The sequence below is a fragment of the Chelmon rostratus genome, chromosome 6 (genome assembly GCF_017976325.1).
Source record: "Chelmon rostratus isolate fCheRos1 chromosome 6, fCheRos1.pri, whole genome shotgun sequence".
Taxonomy (NCBI): domain Eukaryota; kingdom Metazoa; phylum Chordata; class Actinopteri; order Chaetodontiformes; family Chaetodontidae; genus Chelmon; species Chelmon rostratus.
Genome location: NC_055663.1, coordinates 18530469 through 18547589, shown reverse-complemented (window position 1 = coordinate 18547589; position 17121 = coordinate 18530469). Strand labels below are relative to the sequence as shown.

The 17121-nt window shown below is 43.9% G+C and overlaps 1 protein-coding gene across 1 annotated transcript; it reads right to left on the bottom strand.

Annotated features, from left to right (window-relative positions):
• Positions 1-6441: 6441 nt before the first annotated feature.
• On the bottom strand, positions 6442-15285 carry LOC121607528 (vesicular glutamate transporter 2.1-like). Its single transcript, XM_041938389.1, has 12 exons — positions 15200-15285; positions 13479-13734; positions 12959-13077; positions 11895-12009; positions 10793-10880; positions 10488-10574; positions 9827-9969; positions 9594-9743; positions 8166-8298; positions 7973-8083; positions 7753-7880; positions 6442-6771 (listed from the first exon to the last, which is right to left on the bottom strand). Exons 1-12 carry the CDS (start codon positions 15283-15285, stop codon positions 6442-6444), a joined length of 1746 nt encoding a protein of 581 aa, XP_041794323.1.
• Positions 15286-17121: the final 1836 nt, after the last annotated feature.

Below are 17121 nucleotides of genomic sequence, written 5' to 3'. Positions count from 1 at the left end.
CCACTTACAAAGTATTAAACCCACCCTTCTAATGTAAAGCAGCTACTTACCAACCGGTTATTTTGACATATAAATGTGAACAAATTGCCCTCTGCTCTTAACCTGCGAGGTAAAATTACAGGCTTGCGTTATTGTGTCACTTCAAACAGCAGGAGGTCCACACAGCCCCCTGATATCTGTTCGCTAAAGTAGCAGCTAAATTCTTAAAGAGTGAATTTTTTATTTGAATATGTAGCCGGGAAATATCATATTTGGAGGTGAAATTAGGAATGAAATGTGATGTGTTTCCACCTCTCACCTGACTTTTTTTTTTAAATTCTTCCCAGTGTGTCATTGTTATGTGTCAGCGTGGGGTAACAAACTGCAGCGAGACGTGCTGAGGGCGACTGTAGTTCTGTGGCTTCCAAAGGGTCGTGAAGGATAGCATTCATTAACACTCAGATCCAGCCCCCATCTGGTGGCGTGAATAGCGAGTCCTCAGAGGGGCGTGGGCGGAGGGGGGGTAGAGCCCTCCCTCGGCACGTGCCTAAGCCGCTCCAGCCTGGCCCTCGTCTGGCCTTGGTGACGGATCACAGAGGCAGGAGGGCCCCTCCGCACACCTGTGTCCCACTCAGAGAGACGCTGATGATCAGTGGCCAGCGTCATCAGGCATGCACAGAGGAAGAGGGCTTACATCTTTCATTTGGCTTTTCTCCGTGGCGCTGTGAGGGAGAGATGGATGCTTCATTATGATGGGAGAGGTGTAAGGTTTCCACGGAGTCACGTGAAATGTTGTGAAGCAGCTTGTGAAGAACAAGATGAAAGAAATTCAGATTGTCCTCTGCAGGACATCCAATAAAAAGTGCACCGTCAGACGCTCCAGTGAGGTGCTGTGGTTGCACAAACTCTGCTGTATTTTGGCACATGAGGAGAGGGAGGGGGTTGATTTGTAGGAAAAAAAGCAGTGACGGCTGAACATATTGATAAAACTAAAAGGAAACAGGAGAAAGTAGAGCTCAGTCAAAGGACAGAAAATGAATCAGCAGCTCTTTAAATGATCAGTTAATTGTTAAAATCTTGTTTAAGCTTCTCAAATGTGAAAAATTGCTGCTTTTCCTGGTCTTAACATATTAGATTAAACATCTTTAGGTTTTGACCCATCAGACAAAACAAGGCACCTGATGACGTTACTGAGAATCTTCTGTTCTTACATCGGCCAAACAATGAATCAGTTAATTCAGAAACTAATCTGCAAATCAATCGATTATATAATTAATCATTAGTTGCTGCCCTTAAAGAAAGGTCCCTGTAAATTCTATTTTCTGCCCTTTTTTTTCACATGAAAGAAAATTGATATGTAGAAGATCAAAATAATTAATGCAAGCTGTAAAATATTTTCCCTTATCTGCACATTCTGTCATCATTTTATTCAGATGTCAAAGCAAAGGCAGCAACGAGAATATCGTGTAAAATCTTATCAGCCTCTCATCCTTTGTCTGTGTGTGATACGAGCACGATATGAGCATGTTGTCGAGAGGAGGGTATGAAGCCGTCAATGCAGTGTGATGGGGGGAGGGGAACTGGAAGGACCTGTGATAGATTACCTCACATGCAACTGTAGGAAACCAGTTCTGTGGAGGCAAAACAATTGGACATAGCAATCTCCTTCCTCCTCCTCTGATGGTGGACGATGCAAATCAATCCCGCATACGGCAGGTCTGAAAATGTAGCCCTTACATGGCATCGCTGGTTCCCTGCCTCATTACTGTGGCTGAAATAAGATCTAATTTGGTGCTAATAAATGTTTCAGTTGGCTTGGAAAGTGTGCACGGATGAAAATAACGATAGCACACGGTTCTCGCTTTTGGGAGCTAAACAAGATGGTGATGGTTTACAGAGGACGCCATTTGCATATCACAAAAGGGAGGATCTTTTTGAACTGAGCATCTTAAGCAGAAGCTCATTGTAAAAAAAAAAAAAAAAGGCATTTTATGAAAATCACCAAGTGAGATTGAGAAATCATTTGGGATATATTGCAGTAATTTTTATAATATTAGTTCCGGTTTGTATGTGTGCAGCAGTGGGTGAAGAGCAGAGACATATAATGAATGTTATTACTGGTGAGACAGACTGATTCGAGGTGCCAAGCTCTCCATTAATAAAGTAATTATCAGGGGAGGAGAAGGAGGCGTTTGTAAATTCAATTGCCCGGAGGTAGTGTAATGTCATGCTGGAGGGTGTCATAAAACAGTAATTACTCCAGTGCTGCTTTGAAATTTTGGGTTGTAATTACTTGATCATTTTACATATGAGGGAGTTGAATTTTAGATTGTAAGTGAAAGGGTAGTCAGGAAGGAGCAATGTGGAGAGATGGCTGTGTACAATTTGGGCTGCAGACTAGAGAAGAGAGAAGGGATCAGGAGGATAATTGCATGCAGGCATGGTCCCAGGGGAGGAGTGCAACCCCATCATCAAACACTCATTCTGGCTGGGCCTCATCCCATTACAGTCCCACAGGAGCCAAACTGCACCTGCCCCACGCGCTGACAACTGCTCAGTCCCCCTTCACTCACCCTCAAAACTACGCATACGGCATCACCAGGACTGAGTCCGGGATGCTGCAAAAGCACAGAAGGTGGAGGTTGGAGGCAGGTGAACGCTGGGAGAGTTTCCACCGATGAATGAAATGTCGACACCAGATTTTGTCCAATTACCGCGCGCCCCAACAGGCACGTCACCGGTTCAACAGCCATGACCACTCCGGCTGGTTAGGCATGAGAAAACATGTTCCACATGGCTGGTGACACAATTGTGTTTTCTGTCAAATTAACATGTGCACCGAGAAGCAGGCGGCAGCGAGCGTTAATGGCTTCCCTCCTCGGCTGGCCAGATAATCGGAGGAGAAACTGAGATTTATTGTAATTGCTGCCACTGCTGCTACTGGAAGTGTTTCAGACATGGAGCTGCTTCCTGTGATCGAAGCATCAGTCAACACAGACCGCTGTAGGCTCAGCGCTGGTACTGCACATTAAATTGATTCAGGCTGTCCATCATGCACATACAACCGATGGTCAACACCTTAACCCCCACCCCAACTTACTCCACGCCTGTCTATCATTTCTACTTAGGTGAGTTGCAAAGGCCTCATTTGCAAGCGGCTGCAGAGATTCTTCCTGCACCCGGCTGTATGCTCAAATAAAGGTGGAAAACGCACCACATTTAATGGCTACCAGTTGGTCACATTGCCAGCATGCATAATGAGGATCTTCAAGACGCTGGTCAAACCTCTGATTATGAACTCACACTTTAAAGGATGCTGCTCTCACATTCTGTATCTGTTCCATATGACTCATTCCAGCCTGCAGAGGCTGAAAGGCAGAATCCTGGTCTTTGATTTGTCCTGAGTCCTACACACCATCAAGCCCCTCCTGCTGCAGGGAGAAGCTCAGACTGATGCGTGTGGACGAAGGGACGCCATGTTTCTCTGAATTATTCACCACCTCACTGACGGGCTGCAGTTTGTCGGCCTCCAGAGCGGCATGTTGGACACACTGCAGAGCAGCACAGACGGTAATATCACCTTTCCTGCTCCCTCTGTGTACCTCTGATTCAGATCTAGCTGCGGGTCATAGGACGTCCATCAGCTCTCTCATGACTCCCTGAATGTGGGGTTTGCATGTGTGCAAACCAGCACACAGTATCCTCTGTACATATGGCATCCAGCTATCAATATATCACCATAAAACAGATATACTGACATGTTTATTTTGCGCTACATAAGCACGTTATGCTATTTTGCCACAGATGGTTGCTTTGTTCTTGCATTTTAACAGTCAGCAGGATTAACACGTAGAAATTACCATCTACAAACTTTCTACTTAATTCTTTCTCTTCTGATAATTTAAATCAAATTAACGCTTCATTGGCCCAACATTCATGAAATTGTTAAAACCTAAAGAAACTAACCTTAATCTTTCATACAGTAGATGCTGTTAGTATTTTCATTGGATGGCAAAGTTGCATTCAGGCTTGACCTTGTTAAGTCGGTATTTCAACAGTGACCACGTGACAATTGCTTGTTATATTGAAAGTACAGGATCTAATCTTATTCTAAGGCTGTACTCATTATAAGCTACATCGAGTATTTGACTGAAATATAAATTAACTGTCTTCCTAATGATTATTGATGTCATATATGCTGCTTTAATTCACAGCTTTTGTTCAAAGATTTTCTAGCAAAAGTGAAACACTAATAACCAGGAAATACAGTGATGACTGTAAAGGTAGCACAACCTTTCCTGCCACGACCTGTTCTGAATTCAAACTTTCATTAGAATCATATTTGCTTTAAAACTCTAACAAGCTCCGGAGTTAAACAGTATTGATTTGTCACGTGGCTAGACTTAATGCAGGAGCTGGTTCAATAGCTGAATGTGTTGCATGTGACATTATTGACCTCGGTTGTGTAGAGGAGGACACACTGAGGGAAAACAGGGCGTGCCACCAGTGTAATATTCCACTATTACAGGCCATCACAGTGCATTTCTTCTTTCAGTCGTGCCTCTGATCCTTCTTTTTCCTGCACAATTCAGAGAAAGTGTGAGCTGCTGCTGAAAGATTTAAGAGGTGCACCACACATTTATGCACCCACATGACACCTCGGCAGCAGGTTTTACGCTGCATATTACAGTCAGGACTCTTTGGGAAGACAGACAATGATCGCGGTTTGTCGGGATGCAAAGTCCAGTAACAGCATTAACATTTCCTCTCCCTTTACCAATTACCAAGCTAGTGGGTCCAATACCTTCCCCTGGACTCCAGGGACCTCAGCCATTGATTTACTAATGAGGAACGTGGAGAGAATAGGAGATGCATGACGCTGATTGGAGAAGGTGTGTAACTGGTTGCGTAGCCTGCCTTCAACCTCTGAGGACAAGTAACCTTCAACATAAACATACTACAGTATATTACATCAACACATGAGCTGAAAAGATGACTAAGAAGGACAAAAACATGACTTTTGGGGGAGTTTTTTTATAAAATGATATGAGTATTTTTATAACACTTTTTGACATCAACATACCTCTTCATTAAACACAATATTAGAAGCCATAAAATCACATTTATCTGTTTTACATAAACCTCAGGCACAAAGCCATAATAGCATCTTTTGGTCATCTTAAACATTCTTATATATTCATATAGCTTAAACATCCTTGCAGATTTCATACAGCAAACGAAGAAAAGTGTTCAAATAGCAAATAAAGTCAGGTGGAAGAGCCATCTATTAATTCATGTGGTCCACTCAAACGTGACAATATCAAAGTGTCAATAAAAGTACTTTTGGTGACAATGAGAACAACCAAGAAACACCAAGAGATCACGAAAACCTGGTTGTTCATATACAGTACTGCATTCCTCGCTGCATCATGAGCACTAAAGCTGGATTCTCCAGACACTAGTAATTTGTTAAAACACACACCTTAATGTTGATCATCACATGACTCCAAAACAATTACAGTTAGATACAGCAGGCCAGCGTTACATTACAAAACAGAATGTGATGGGTGGCGGCTGGTACACAGAAGTTATTGCAGTGCACACCAAACATCAATAAACAATGTCTTCTGAGCAATCGCCTTCGAAACTTTTTTGATTTGTCTCACATCACGACTGGAACCTGGGTATTTTATCATCTATAATGGCAGAAGACACTTATCTAAGAACAAAGCAGCAGGCTGAATGAGGACTATCGATGGCTGTGAGGCGGCTGCATCTGAAACATTGATCTGAGCAAATTCATGCAAACAAACACACACTAAAACTCTACAGTTCAACTTCACTCACGCTATTTTTGTCATAGTGTATTATAGGCCTCGCTTGAGAAGAAGAAGACCTTTTTTGCAAGCAGACACATCCCTGAAAAGGTACTGTCCATGAAAAATATGGCCTTTTATATTAATGTTAACACAGATCAACGACCCAAAATCCACAATAGTCTCACAGAAACAGTATACAGGTATATACAGTACATAAAACACATTTGAGAAACAGAGTATAATCTTGTTTTAGAATACTTATAGTTTCAGTGCAATCAGAGTGGTATTTCAGAGAAAGACCCTATATGATGGTCAACTGCAGTGTCATCTGGCTCATGTTGTTCAAGTAGATTGATGAGGTTTGGGTGCCTAAGAAGTACAACATAGGCCTGCAGTTTTCTTTGCAACCGCTCTCTGTGGAGTGAAGCCCTACAGTCGGTAGATGTGATGAGAGACATGTGAGAATCTAATGAGGATTGTTCTGCATTGCAATGAACTATTTCTTTACACTGGCTTTTTGAAACTAGTAACCGTTTTTACTTGAATACACAGAATGGATTTAAATATCTAAGATAATGGTTATTTGTGCAATCGGTGACGGAGAGTCTGTTTTTTGCAAGCAGACTCACCGCAGCTGTCTGGTTTAAGAGTAGCCACGTTCAGCATACATCTTTCCTGCCGGCTCCTGAACGTACTCCTCCGTCTTGTCCCAGTCCTGCACCCAGCCTCCGTTCAGCTGCGCGGTGGCCCCGTAGCTTTTAGCCGGCCCGCCCATGGCTCCGTATCCCTGCGTGATGTCGCCCGTCTCTTCGGCCAGCTCGTCCTCGTCGATGAAGCCGCACTTCTCTTCGCTGGTTTCTTCGGGGTCGGCCCATGGCTGTTTCTCTCCAGACGCAAAGATCCCATAGAACACCACACCCCCGTAATGCACGAGGGAAGCGATGAGGAAGACATACTGCCACTCTTCTCGGGTCTGGACACAGAAAACAGTTGAAGCCAGGCTGAGTCACTTCTTAAAGGCCCTGATGATGTCTTAATATCAGCTGACTTCTTACAGAGAGAAGATGACTCCTGAACCTTCTGCCAACAATTATTTCACATGAGAGATTCTTGGATGTGTGTTTTTGTCTGTGCTCTTCCACACTTGTGGGAGAGCACGTCAGGATCAGGATTTGGTGCAACAGCTGAATCCAAAATCCAAAATGATGATAGTTGTGGGGCTGTTGACTCATGTTGCCAGACCACAGTCACTGACTTATGATCAAACTACACCCACTCCATCCTGATGAAGCAGACTAGCAGAGCTCTTGAGTGTTGAAGACACAGCGAAGTGAAAAATATACTTTCAAAGCTCCGATCCTGTTTCCCTTTTGGTCATTTATCAAAATGCTTCCTGTATAAATATTAAAATATTTTTGAGGACTCGTCTTGAACTTACAGTTAAAAACGTGATTCAGGGCAACTGGCTAACACGCTTGGCATACTATCATTAGAGGAGTGCTTGTTTGCATTTCCAAATAATGTGGTTGAGGTCAAAGTTATTCGTTAACCCTCATCTTCCTCCTGGTCTAACAAGATGAGGGAACTGTGGGTGAAGGTGAGCAGGCCCACAGCTCCATCACTCCTCATCTCTGTAACAAGCTGGATTCATGAAGCCACAAACACGTTTGAGTGGTGCAATGAAATCTGCGGGATTTGATTTAAATCCCTCTCGTAACTAAACTCTACCCACACATTCTGGAGCATCAGAGGCTACAGATGCTTGAGCTGGCGTATCACTGTGACTTTAAATTCACCTCACAGTGTTTTTCCCCCCAAACTTTACCTTTGATTGTTTAGTTAACATTTAGTTTTGAATATTTAATGTTACAGAGACATACTTGAGATTTGAAACCACTTTTCAGGGGCTTTAAAAGTTCACATTGACATCAATGTATAAATAGAAATGACTCACCTTGTTCTTAGTCATGGCTCCCACTATTAGAGGGCAGACCATCCCTGACAGGGTACCCACACCGTTGGATATGCCCATGAGGATGCTGGCGTAGCGGGGAGCGATGTCTAGATGGTTGACATTGAAACCTACAGCAACAAAGAGTGAGTTTTATGAGTTTGCTCTTTTGAGTTGCACAAAACTGAGAACTTGAACAAGGATTCATTGTTTCGAGACTCACCTGATATTGCAAATCCACTAAAACCCACCGCCAGGACTAAGAAAGAGATGGCCACCCCCTTACTGTGAGAATAACCAACCACTAATAAGAGAGTGGCCTCCATACCGAACCCTAAAAACGACAAGAGTTAATGATGGACTGAGGGGGAAACTTTCACAATATTGTGACTGGGATCTGATGATCAAAGCCTCACCTCCGCAGTTCATGATTTTGCGGACCATAGTGGTGGACATGATGTTGTGGGTCCGCAGGTAGTCCGCTAATTGGCCTCCCAAGGGCACGATGATGGTCATGACCAAGTGAGGGAGCGCTGACAGTATTCCAACCTGAGAAACCATCAAACACTTGTCTGAAGCAAATGTGACAGCGACAAAAGGAAGTGTCATAACAGAAGTGATTGTTTCTGTCGCAGAGCCAATCTTTGCGTCCAGCCCAACCTCTGACTCCAGAATCACGTCCGAGCAATAATTCACCTGCAGCGACCACAGCAGCCCGCCCTGAGGCTGAGTTACACCTGCCAGACCAGCCTGATTCATGCTTCATGCTCCAGGGAGGCTCAAGATTATGAAATTTGAAGACTAACTGGAATCTGTGGCTTTGTCTGTCACTCATAGGAGGTAGATACAGAACATGTCCAGGCCATAAATAATACAACTTGTTTATGTAATCAGTGTTTAAATCTGTTTTCTCAAAACAAATGAAAGGCTGTGTCAAAGAGGTGAGATTATTCCATTCAAATACTTGGTGGTGCAGCTCACTGAATTTTAACCTTGACTACGCTTAAAAATTGAAGTAATGGTTCCACGAAATATTTTCAAGTTGAATCAGCATCATTTCTCTCATCTGTTCACACACTCACACTAACAGCCTAACCACATTTTACGCTTCATGACTAACGATAACGGCAGTAAAACTGTGCAAAAGGAGAGTGAGCACGACATTGCATTTCATCGGCTTTTAATTTGAGGAGTCGAACTGGCAAACAGTTGCTTATTTACACATCCAGCTGATAAAAATGATGATTCATTTGGAGTCATGTTTCTGGCTACTGCAATATTCACTCTTTTTTAGCTCTGTTTTTGGTCTCTACCGTCTCCTGAAATAAATATCTGTATCTGTAGCTGCTAAATGCTCCACTATGCTCCCCAGCTAGTCGCTAAATGTGTCTGTCTGCTGTTTGGTGCTGAGCAGGTAGTGTACAGTGGGTTTTCAGTGAAAACAGCTGCCTGCTGGAGCTGAAAACGTTGCTGTGAGCGTGGTGAGAATGAACCAAAAGAGTGAAGGCCTGACAGCTAAACAATTAGCTTGTTATTTGATATGCTGTCATTGTACAAACATTGACTGTAGCTGCTCATTTTGCATACGCTTTGTCAAAATCCAAAATCAGAGAATAAATAATTTTAGACTGTTGGAATTAAAACACTACTGAACAACAACAGTCACACTTTTCAATGCTGAATGAGACAGATCATGGCACTCATATATATACTCATATATATCAAACTGTACTGAGCGTGAGTCAGCTATGAGCTGAGAATAAATTAGTTTATAGTGTTGAGCATTAGATCGCATGATGTTGAAAGATCTTTATGACACCAGGCCTTCTAAGGGATTTATTTACCTTGCTGATTTCAAAGCCAAACACCTCTTCAAAGTACGCAGGCTGGCTGATGAGGAGCAGATAAAAGGTCCAGCTCCTGCAGAAGTTGGCCACGATGATTGCATAGACGGGCATGGAGGAGAAGAATTTCCTCCAGGGGGTCTTGAATTTCTGTTGAAGCAAACAGAGGATCAGCTGGATGCGCAGCGCTTGGCCTGCTGTTACAAATCGAGGGACGCAGTCTGAGAACTCACCTCCATTGCACCCATCAGCTGGGCACTTTCGCCGATGCTCTCCTCGATGTAACGGCGCTCCTCGTCTGTGATGGTCGGGTGCTCCGCTGGGCTCTCGTAGGACACGAGAACCCAGAACAGGTACCAGAGTATCCCAAAGCATCCTGCACAGATCATGAGGGCGCAGAGCTTTACTCCAGATCCCAAAGTTTTCATAGCTACCCAATACATCAGACTGAAATGTGTAAAAAATAATGCAATAACGAATCTTGGATTTTGATGATGTAAAATGTAAATATGAAAGAGGCTCAGTGATGAGCTGGAACAAGCTGATACAGAATATACAGCATATGATGCTGTCAGAGAGGAATAAGATCATTTTTCCAAGCTAAAAGATACCAAACAGGTGATTAATAGTAGGTAGAAGATGATTAATAATAGGGATAACAGTAAAGGCTAAAATGTATTGTGTTATATATTATAGCAATTAGCCCCCAGAAACTATTCTTCACACCAGATCATGTGGAGCTGCAGCAGCTAAACTCGTGCGTGCTCTGATCTGAGTCAGGGTGCAGTTTATCACTCATGATCTGAATGTTTCATGTGTGAGAAGGAGATTGTGTTGTTTCTTCTCTTAAAAGTTACACAGTCTCACTTTAAGGCATTGAAATAAAAGACTCACCGTACACATAGAAGACAGAAGACCATCCTGTGTACTGGACCAGGATCCCAGCCAGAGGCATGGCTATCACTGCACCAGCATAGGATCCTGAACAAGACAAAAAGTCACGACCGAGCAGAATCTGATCCTGACTGCTCCCTCAGAGAGCGGTGCTGTCCCAGTGTGTAGTGATGTGTGCAGCACACCTTTACATACATCTTAGCAGCAATATTTTGTCATTCTAAACCTGCATTTCTGTGCATGGAGTAATATGATAATAGCAGTTACATATCACAGAAACATGGCTGTGCATGCAGGTTCTGTACCACAGAAGGAGATTGTTGCCAGACGACTTCTTTCCAGCGGAGGAGCCCATTTACTCCAGATCCCATGGCAGGCGGGATAAGTCACTCCCTGCACGGTGACAAACCACATTACAGTCACAATGTGAACACACAAGGATCATATTCCATTAACTTTAATAGGTTTTTCTCATTTTCAAGCAAATGATCTTCCTGTAAACTGTTTGAATTGTTACATTCAACGCTGAATTTCACATCCACTTCCCCCACTTTCAGTCAACAGAATTCACAGGTGAAGGTATTCTGCTTGATTGACATAGTCTGATCTCATTTGTCAAAGACGTGGAAGGCAAATTGTAGTTAATAACAAACAAACTGACACGCATTGTGGCTGACCTTTCTAATAGAGACTAATGGGTGAGGTGTGAGTCAGTGCAAATTCAAGCTGACTACCCACTCCATGAACAAAAAACTGAATTGCTTCCATTAAATCTTCATTACACACTAAGTGGCATACAATCAGCTATTGATAGACACAAATTGCTGGGGCTTGCAGTGGGAGACACCCTGAAATGCTAATGTTTAATTTGCAGTAATAAGTCGATGGGCGCAGAACACAGGCGGCTCCCTCCCTCTCTCATTGGTCAGGAGCTGCTATTGAAACGACAGTATGCAGCAAAACAAAACAACAAAAGAGGATGACCTTCAGTCTGATAATGGCATCTCTCTCTGAAATCTTGTCCTTTCGGTCGAGCTGTGAGAGCCGCCTGCATCAAGTGGTTTCTATCTCTTTTGTTCTGGATTTCTATGTGAGCATGGAGCTGTTGTGGCCAGCTAAACCAACACACATAAGCCCTGCTATTCAGGGTTTTATGCCGTTTGTGGATTAATCTGACAATTGCATGTATTATGAATGGAGCTTCTGCATAATGGCCTTCATTTTCCAGCGCAAATTCAAACAGCCAGGGAGTCTGGTACGAACAGAGGATTTCTGTATAACGTGGTTAAACACAGAATGTCAGGACAATTTCATTAGGGGTCGAGTTTAGCTCTCGGCCTGATAATGAGGCATCATTTTTGAGTCTTTTAAAGGTCAGGGTGTGATGTGCAAAGTGTGCATCAGTACCTCCACCAGCCCTTGTAATATCCTCACAAAGATGACACATCCATAGTGCGCCCGGGCGGCAGTGGGAATGAACATGTTCAGGGTGGATGTCAGCACGATGGCAGCCCCAAAAACTCTGCATAAACAGCGTGTTGGGATTATTTGTCAGAATATTATCGAAACAAGATCATCTTATTCAACCAGATACTAGGCAGCTCCGTTACTCAATCCCAAGCCCTTCAAAGAGATTAAAAACATACAGCAAGTCATAGAAAACACTATAGGAGGTTATGGTGAACGATTCTTCACTATGTACTGGAAGAATAAACGCTGATAAGGGAGATAAATCAATCCTAATTGGATGGCACACACGCACACAAACAGGCAGTTATTCAGTTTCCAGGGGAGTGAGGACAGGAGGTGTCTGCAGCAGAAGGCGCAGTGGGCTCAGCTGACTTGGCATGATGAAGCCCTTCAAAGATTTGCATCTTATTTAGGCTCCATTTCCTTCATGAAGTATCTAACAATCTGATCATGTTGATGCAGAAGAATTTATACTGCGACCTTTTCCTCCTTTGGTTGCTTGTTTATCTCCTCCTGCATCACTGTTGAATTTCTATGATTTCCTAACAGGAATTTGACAGTTTTGATGTCTTAATTTGTTTCTTCTACAGTTTGTTGTTCTTTGTTGCACATTTGTTCTGCTCCTTTTTGTCCAATTGTTGCTGAGTTGTTGGTGAAATAATTCGTTATAGAGGCGTTGAAATCAAACTGCAATCATTACTCAGAGCCGCATTTCACACCGGGCTTTGGCTGATGTGGTTGCCATGCCTCTGAACATAAAGGATTAGACATGGTGGTCCCACGGGAGCTCATTAACATGAGGAGGCACGCCTGGTGGGCATCAGCCAAATCCCCAGTTTATCTGCTGTAAGGTCAGACTTTTTCCTTCAAACCACGAGACCGACAATGACTGACCAGCACAAATATCCCACCTGCATTAAAACAGGTGCACGTCCACCGCACGTTTCTTTCCGCCCTACCCTCACTATTTGTTATTTCCAGAGATGATGGAGCGCAGGTACCTGTTTGCAGCCAGTCTGGAGGAGATATACCCTCCTGGGATCTGAGTGACTATGTAGCCCCAGAAGAAGGATCCATGAATCATCCCCACGGTCTCAGGGTCCCAGTTGAATTTCGCTTTCTTTCAGACACAAAAATAAAGACACGCTTTAATTACTTTTCCACTTTCCTCCGGTAAAAAAGTGCAAAAATTAATCAGTTAAAAGTGTAATTAAAAAAGCTTTGTATTTAAGTGTGAAATACTGATAGTGGAAAATATTTTCTGAAAGATGCTATTTTATTTGATGCTTTAATACAGTTGCGCAAGTGATTAAGGCGCAAAACAAGCAGATTTTCAAAATTAAAATAAAACAAACTGCACTAATTTGGTTCTTCTTACTACACCATGCAGGCCCAACACCTGATATAACACAATACAATTTAAAATTACATCTAGAGCCCACTGAGGCTCTTCAAGGCCCCCTCCGGCTGTGTGAGGCGTGGGGGGCCGGTGGGGTGTGACGGGGCGGGGCTTGCGGGCACCTCTTTGATGATGATCTTGCCGTTTTGATGGATCGTGCTGTTGTTGACCATGCTGACGATGGCCACACCCAAGTTACACCGGATGCCGAAAGAGATGCAGAAGCCGATCCCGCTCAGCATGGCGATGATGTATCTGCGCGGGAGCCCGAAACATGTGCAGTCGCACAGGGGCGCCTTCCGCTCCTGCTCCGACGCGGGTCTCCCATCCTCCGTCAGTTCGATCGTCTCACCTGTCGGCTGCCGCTTCTCCAGCCTCCTGCGCGACAAGCCCATGATATGCACATTTATTATTAGAATTTTAAAGGTGAAATTCGATGCTTGGATGTTATGAAATCAGACACTCAGGCAGCTTAAAAGAAGCAGGAGCGAGAGCTCACTCAGCGGGAAATATGTGATTTCTTTAATTTCTGCAAAAAAAGCTAAGAATTAAAAAAAAAATCCTGCAGGCATGATGTGTTTATTCACATGTTTCTCACAGGCTGCGCTTTATGCTACAGAAGCAATGAGCTTTCATCTTTACTCTCAGCATCAGCCCTTGACAACATCTTTATTTTTCTTCTTTTTAATTCAGCTCAGGCCCCTCGCAGCCTGCGCCCCTTCACTACTTCAAGTCATGCATTTTCTCCCCTTTCGATCCCTGCGCAAATCCTCCACCTTCCTGCTAAAGAAAGCCTCGTTGGTAAACGAAGGGAAAACGACCTTAATACCGCATTGCAGCAATATCAGCATCGTCGTTGTTTGGAGTTAATTCTGCCCTTTTTCATTTGTTTTAATCGGCTCCGGTAAATGTGGCGTTTTCCTCCGGCTCTCGCTTGAAATTTGTGCCGGGAAACGTTCAGGCTCGTTTAAAAACTGAACGCTGAAATGTGAAGGCCTCATCCGGTGCAATAACAGGCCTCTCTGCACAGCTGAAATGAAACCAGCACGGTTTTTTTTTTTACCCTCCTCTTCCTCAGATTTGAGTCACCTTCCTGCGTTGCAGCTTCAAATCAAGTTGAACAACTGAAAGCCATTTTAGGAGCGCAAATAAAAGAAAGGAATAAGGCGTGTGTGTCTGCGCAAACATCGTCCAAAATGTGTGGATTTTTTATAAGAGCTGCGTGTTTCCTGGAGATTTGCGTTTTTCTGGCTTCATATTCAACCAATGGTCTTTTTTTTAATTCGCACTTTCAGCGAAAATAAAAACATAATTTCATTGAACGCATCTGGAAGCTCGTTCCTCCACATACTGCTGAATTTAAACTCTTTGATTTGCAGTCACTCATCGGGTTTCTTTTCAACTGCATTTCATTTAGGTCCTTGACAGTGTGAAGAATTTGGGGAGTCAATTGATATGAAGTCCATCGATCTCGAATTAATACAGATGGATACATAAGGTAATAGATATCCTCCGACCTTGTGTCACGACTCGCTCTGTTTCATTAATTATTAAAAAAACACCCACAGCTGCTGGTGGAGGGGGATCATCCTCCAGGGAAATATCTGATCCTTAAATATTCGGGCCACACGACTCTGCTTCCAGCATCCTGTCCCTGATTCTGCTCATAAACACGAGATTTCCCTGCTGAGCTCGTTGTATTTCAGTAATTAGAGCATTTGAAGGCAGCGCACGTTTTGTGTGTGGTGTTCACATCTGGATATATTCTATTTTTAATTTCTCATAAATAAGCAGAATAGCGTGGTTAAAAAAACACACAGAAATGTGGATTTCTTTCTCTTACCTGTACAGGTTCCCGAGGGCCTTTCCTGCGATTTGTTTTAGTCCCTCTTTGGTGGTGGGGAGAGCTCGCTCCTTTCCTGGCTCCATATCCAAATTAGCTTCAAAAAGAAAAATTCTATAATACTATAACAAATGGAAGAGCTGCATTGATGAGCATATTGTTAAGGTATTAATCCAAATAGCGCCTCGGTCTTTTAAGCAGAAAAAACCTCTCGATGTCCCGAAAAGATCAGGCAGAAAATGGAGAAAGAGGGGAAACACGTTCAGTGTGAAAGGGCTGCTTTCACAGTCACAAAACAGCAGTCCAATAAATCCGCTTTTGCCTTGCGCAATGTTAATCCATGCAGTGCCATCTTAAGATCCAGCCAGCGATTAGAAAACAGCAAAACAGACGATAAAAAGTTTACTCTTTTTAAGTGCTCTTGGAGAGATGGAGAGGAGGGAGGTGAAGATCTGCACCTGGTGCAGGTTAGCGGAGCTCCGGTCTAATCTGAGGTGAGGATCTCCGGTGAAGCAGCAGCCGGAGGAGGTTTCAGCACCGCGGACAGCGCACAGCTCATCTACCTGTCAGCGCCTCCGTGCAGCGCCCCTCCTCCCTCCGCTCCGCTCCCCTCCTCTCATTCAATCACCCCTCAAAATCTGTCGACAATCGCCAACATGCGAAAAATCCCCCACCTCCACTTCTATCTAACACAAGAGAAAAGGATTTCAGGATGAGCTCCGACCACTTAGAAATCACTTGCTGCAGCAGGCATAAAGCAACCCCCCCACCCCACCCGCCCTCTTTCTACATCCGGTTAATTCTCTGTTTGACTTTGACCTGCAGACACTGTCGACAAATGAGCTTTTCCGCTAAATGTTTTAACTAACCTGAGCAAACTGAGGATTGTAGTATTTTTCACTGAATGAAAGGTTCACGCACGTGGATCCAGACTAAGTCCACCACGCAGTCAGCCACGCAGAGGCAGTGTTGTGTAAGGACGTTCAGGAGACCAAACCCCAACTGAGGGATGAAATGAGATAAAGGAGACTGAAAACCTTTGTCTTATTTCAGTCATGTTGATGTTTGACACAAAGAACATTATTGCATTTCGTGTCTGCAGCTCATTGGGATCCAGGTGCAGGCGCTGCGCACACAGGTGTGACAGGACACACCCCCTGTCCTCCTTAATGATGAGGGTGCAGAGGCACACCTCCAGAGCGAAGGTCAGGTCTGCATATCTCCAGAAGACTCATAATTGCAACAGGTATGCTGAGGAGCAAAGCCCAGGCAGGTCTGGACAGGTACTGGTCCACACTGATGCAGCTAACAAAGAAGATGCTGAGGTAGAAGTAGTTTTAGTGGAACATCCTCACAGCCGTGCAAAGCGTCAGCCCCAGTTTCCAGAACAGATGGCCCAGATGGTAGTTGAAGAGGAAAGGCAAGGCCAGGGACAGGTCAGAGAGGAACACCGTGCTGCGGGTCCAGCACCGCAGGGGGGAGGGAGAGCAGGCTGAGGGGAAGCCCGAGGAGCAGGAAGGATGACGGCATGACGTAGAGCTAGATCACCTGTGCCTTGGTTGCAGAATGCTTCCTCTGGAGGCTGAATGGTCACGGCTGCAGAGGTTCAACTAGTTTACAATGCACATCTGGAACTTGTGCTTCAGTGCAACATCAAAGATAAGAACTGCCCTTAAAGAAAAAAAAATGCTATGTTTATAAACCATTCTTTGCTATGATCACAAAACTCTGTTGAAAATCTATAGTTTTCCTGTCATAAATCCATCTCAACCTACAAGATAAAATGTTGAAAACCACACCAAACCTTTCCAACCTACCTGGACCTGAGTGTTGCCCACGTCTTTTTCAGAGAGGCTTCTGTGTGTGCCAAGTGAAACAACCATGCCAACATATTTAGGTGTAAAACACACCCATCAGTGAGA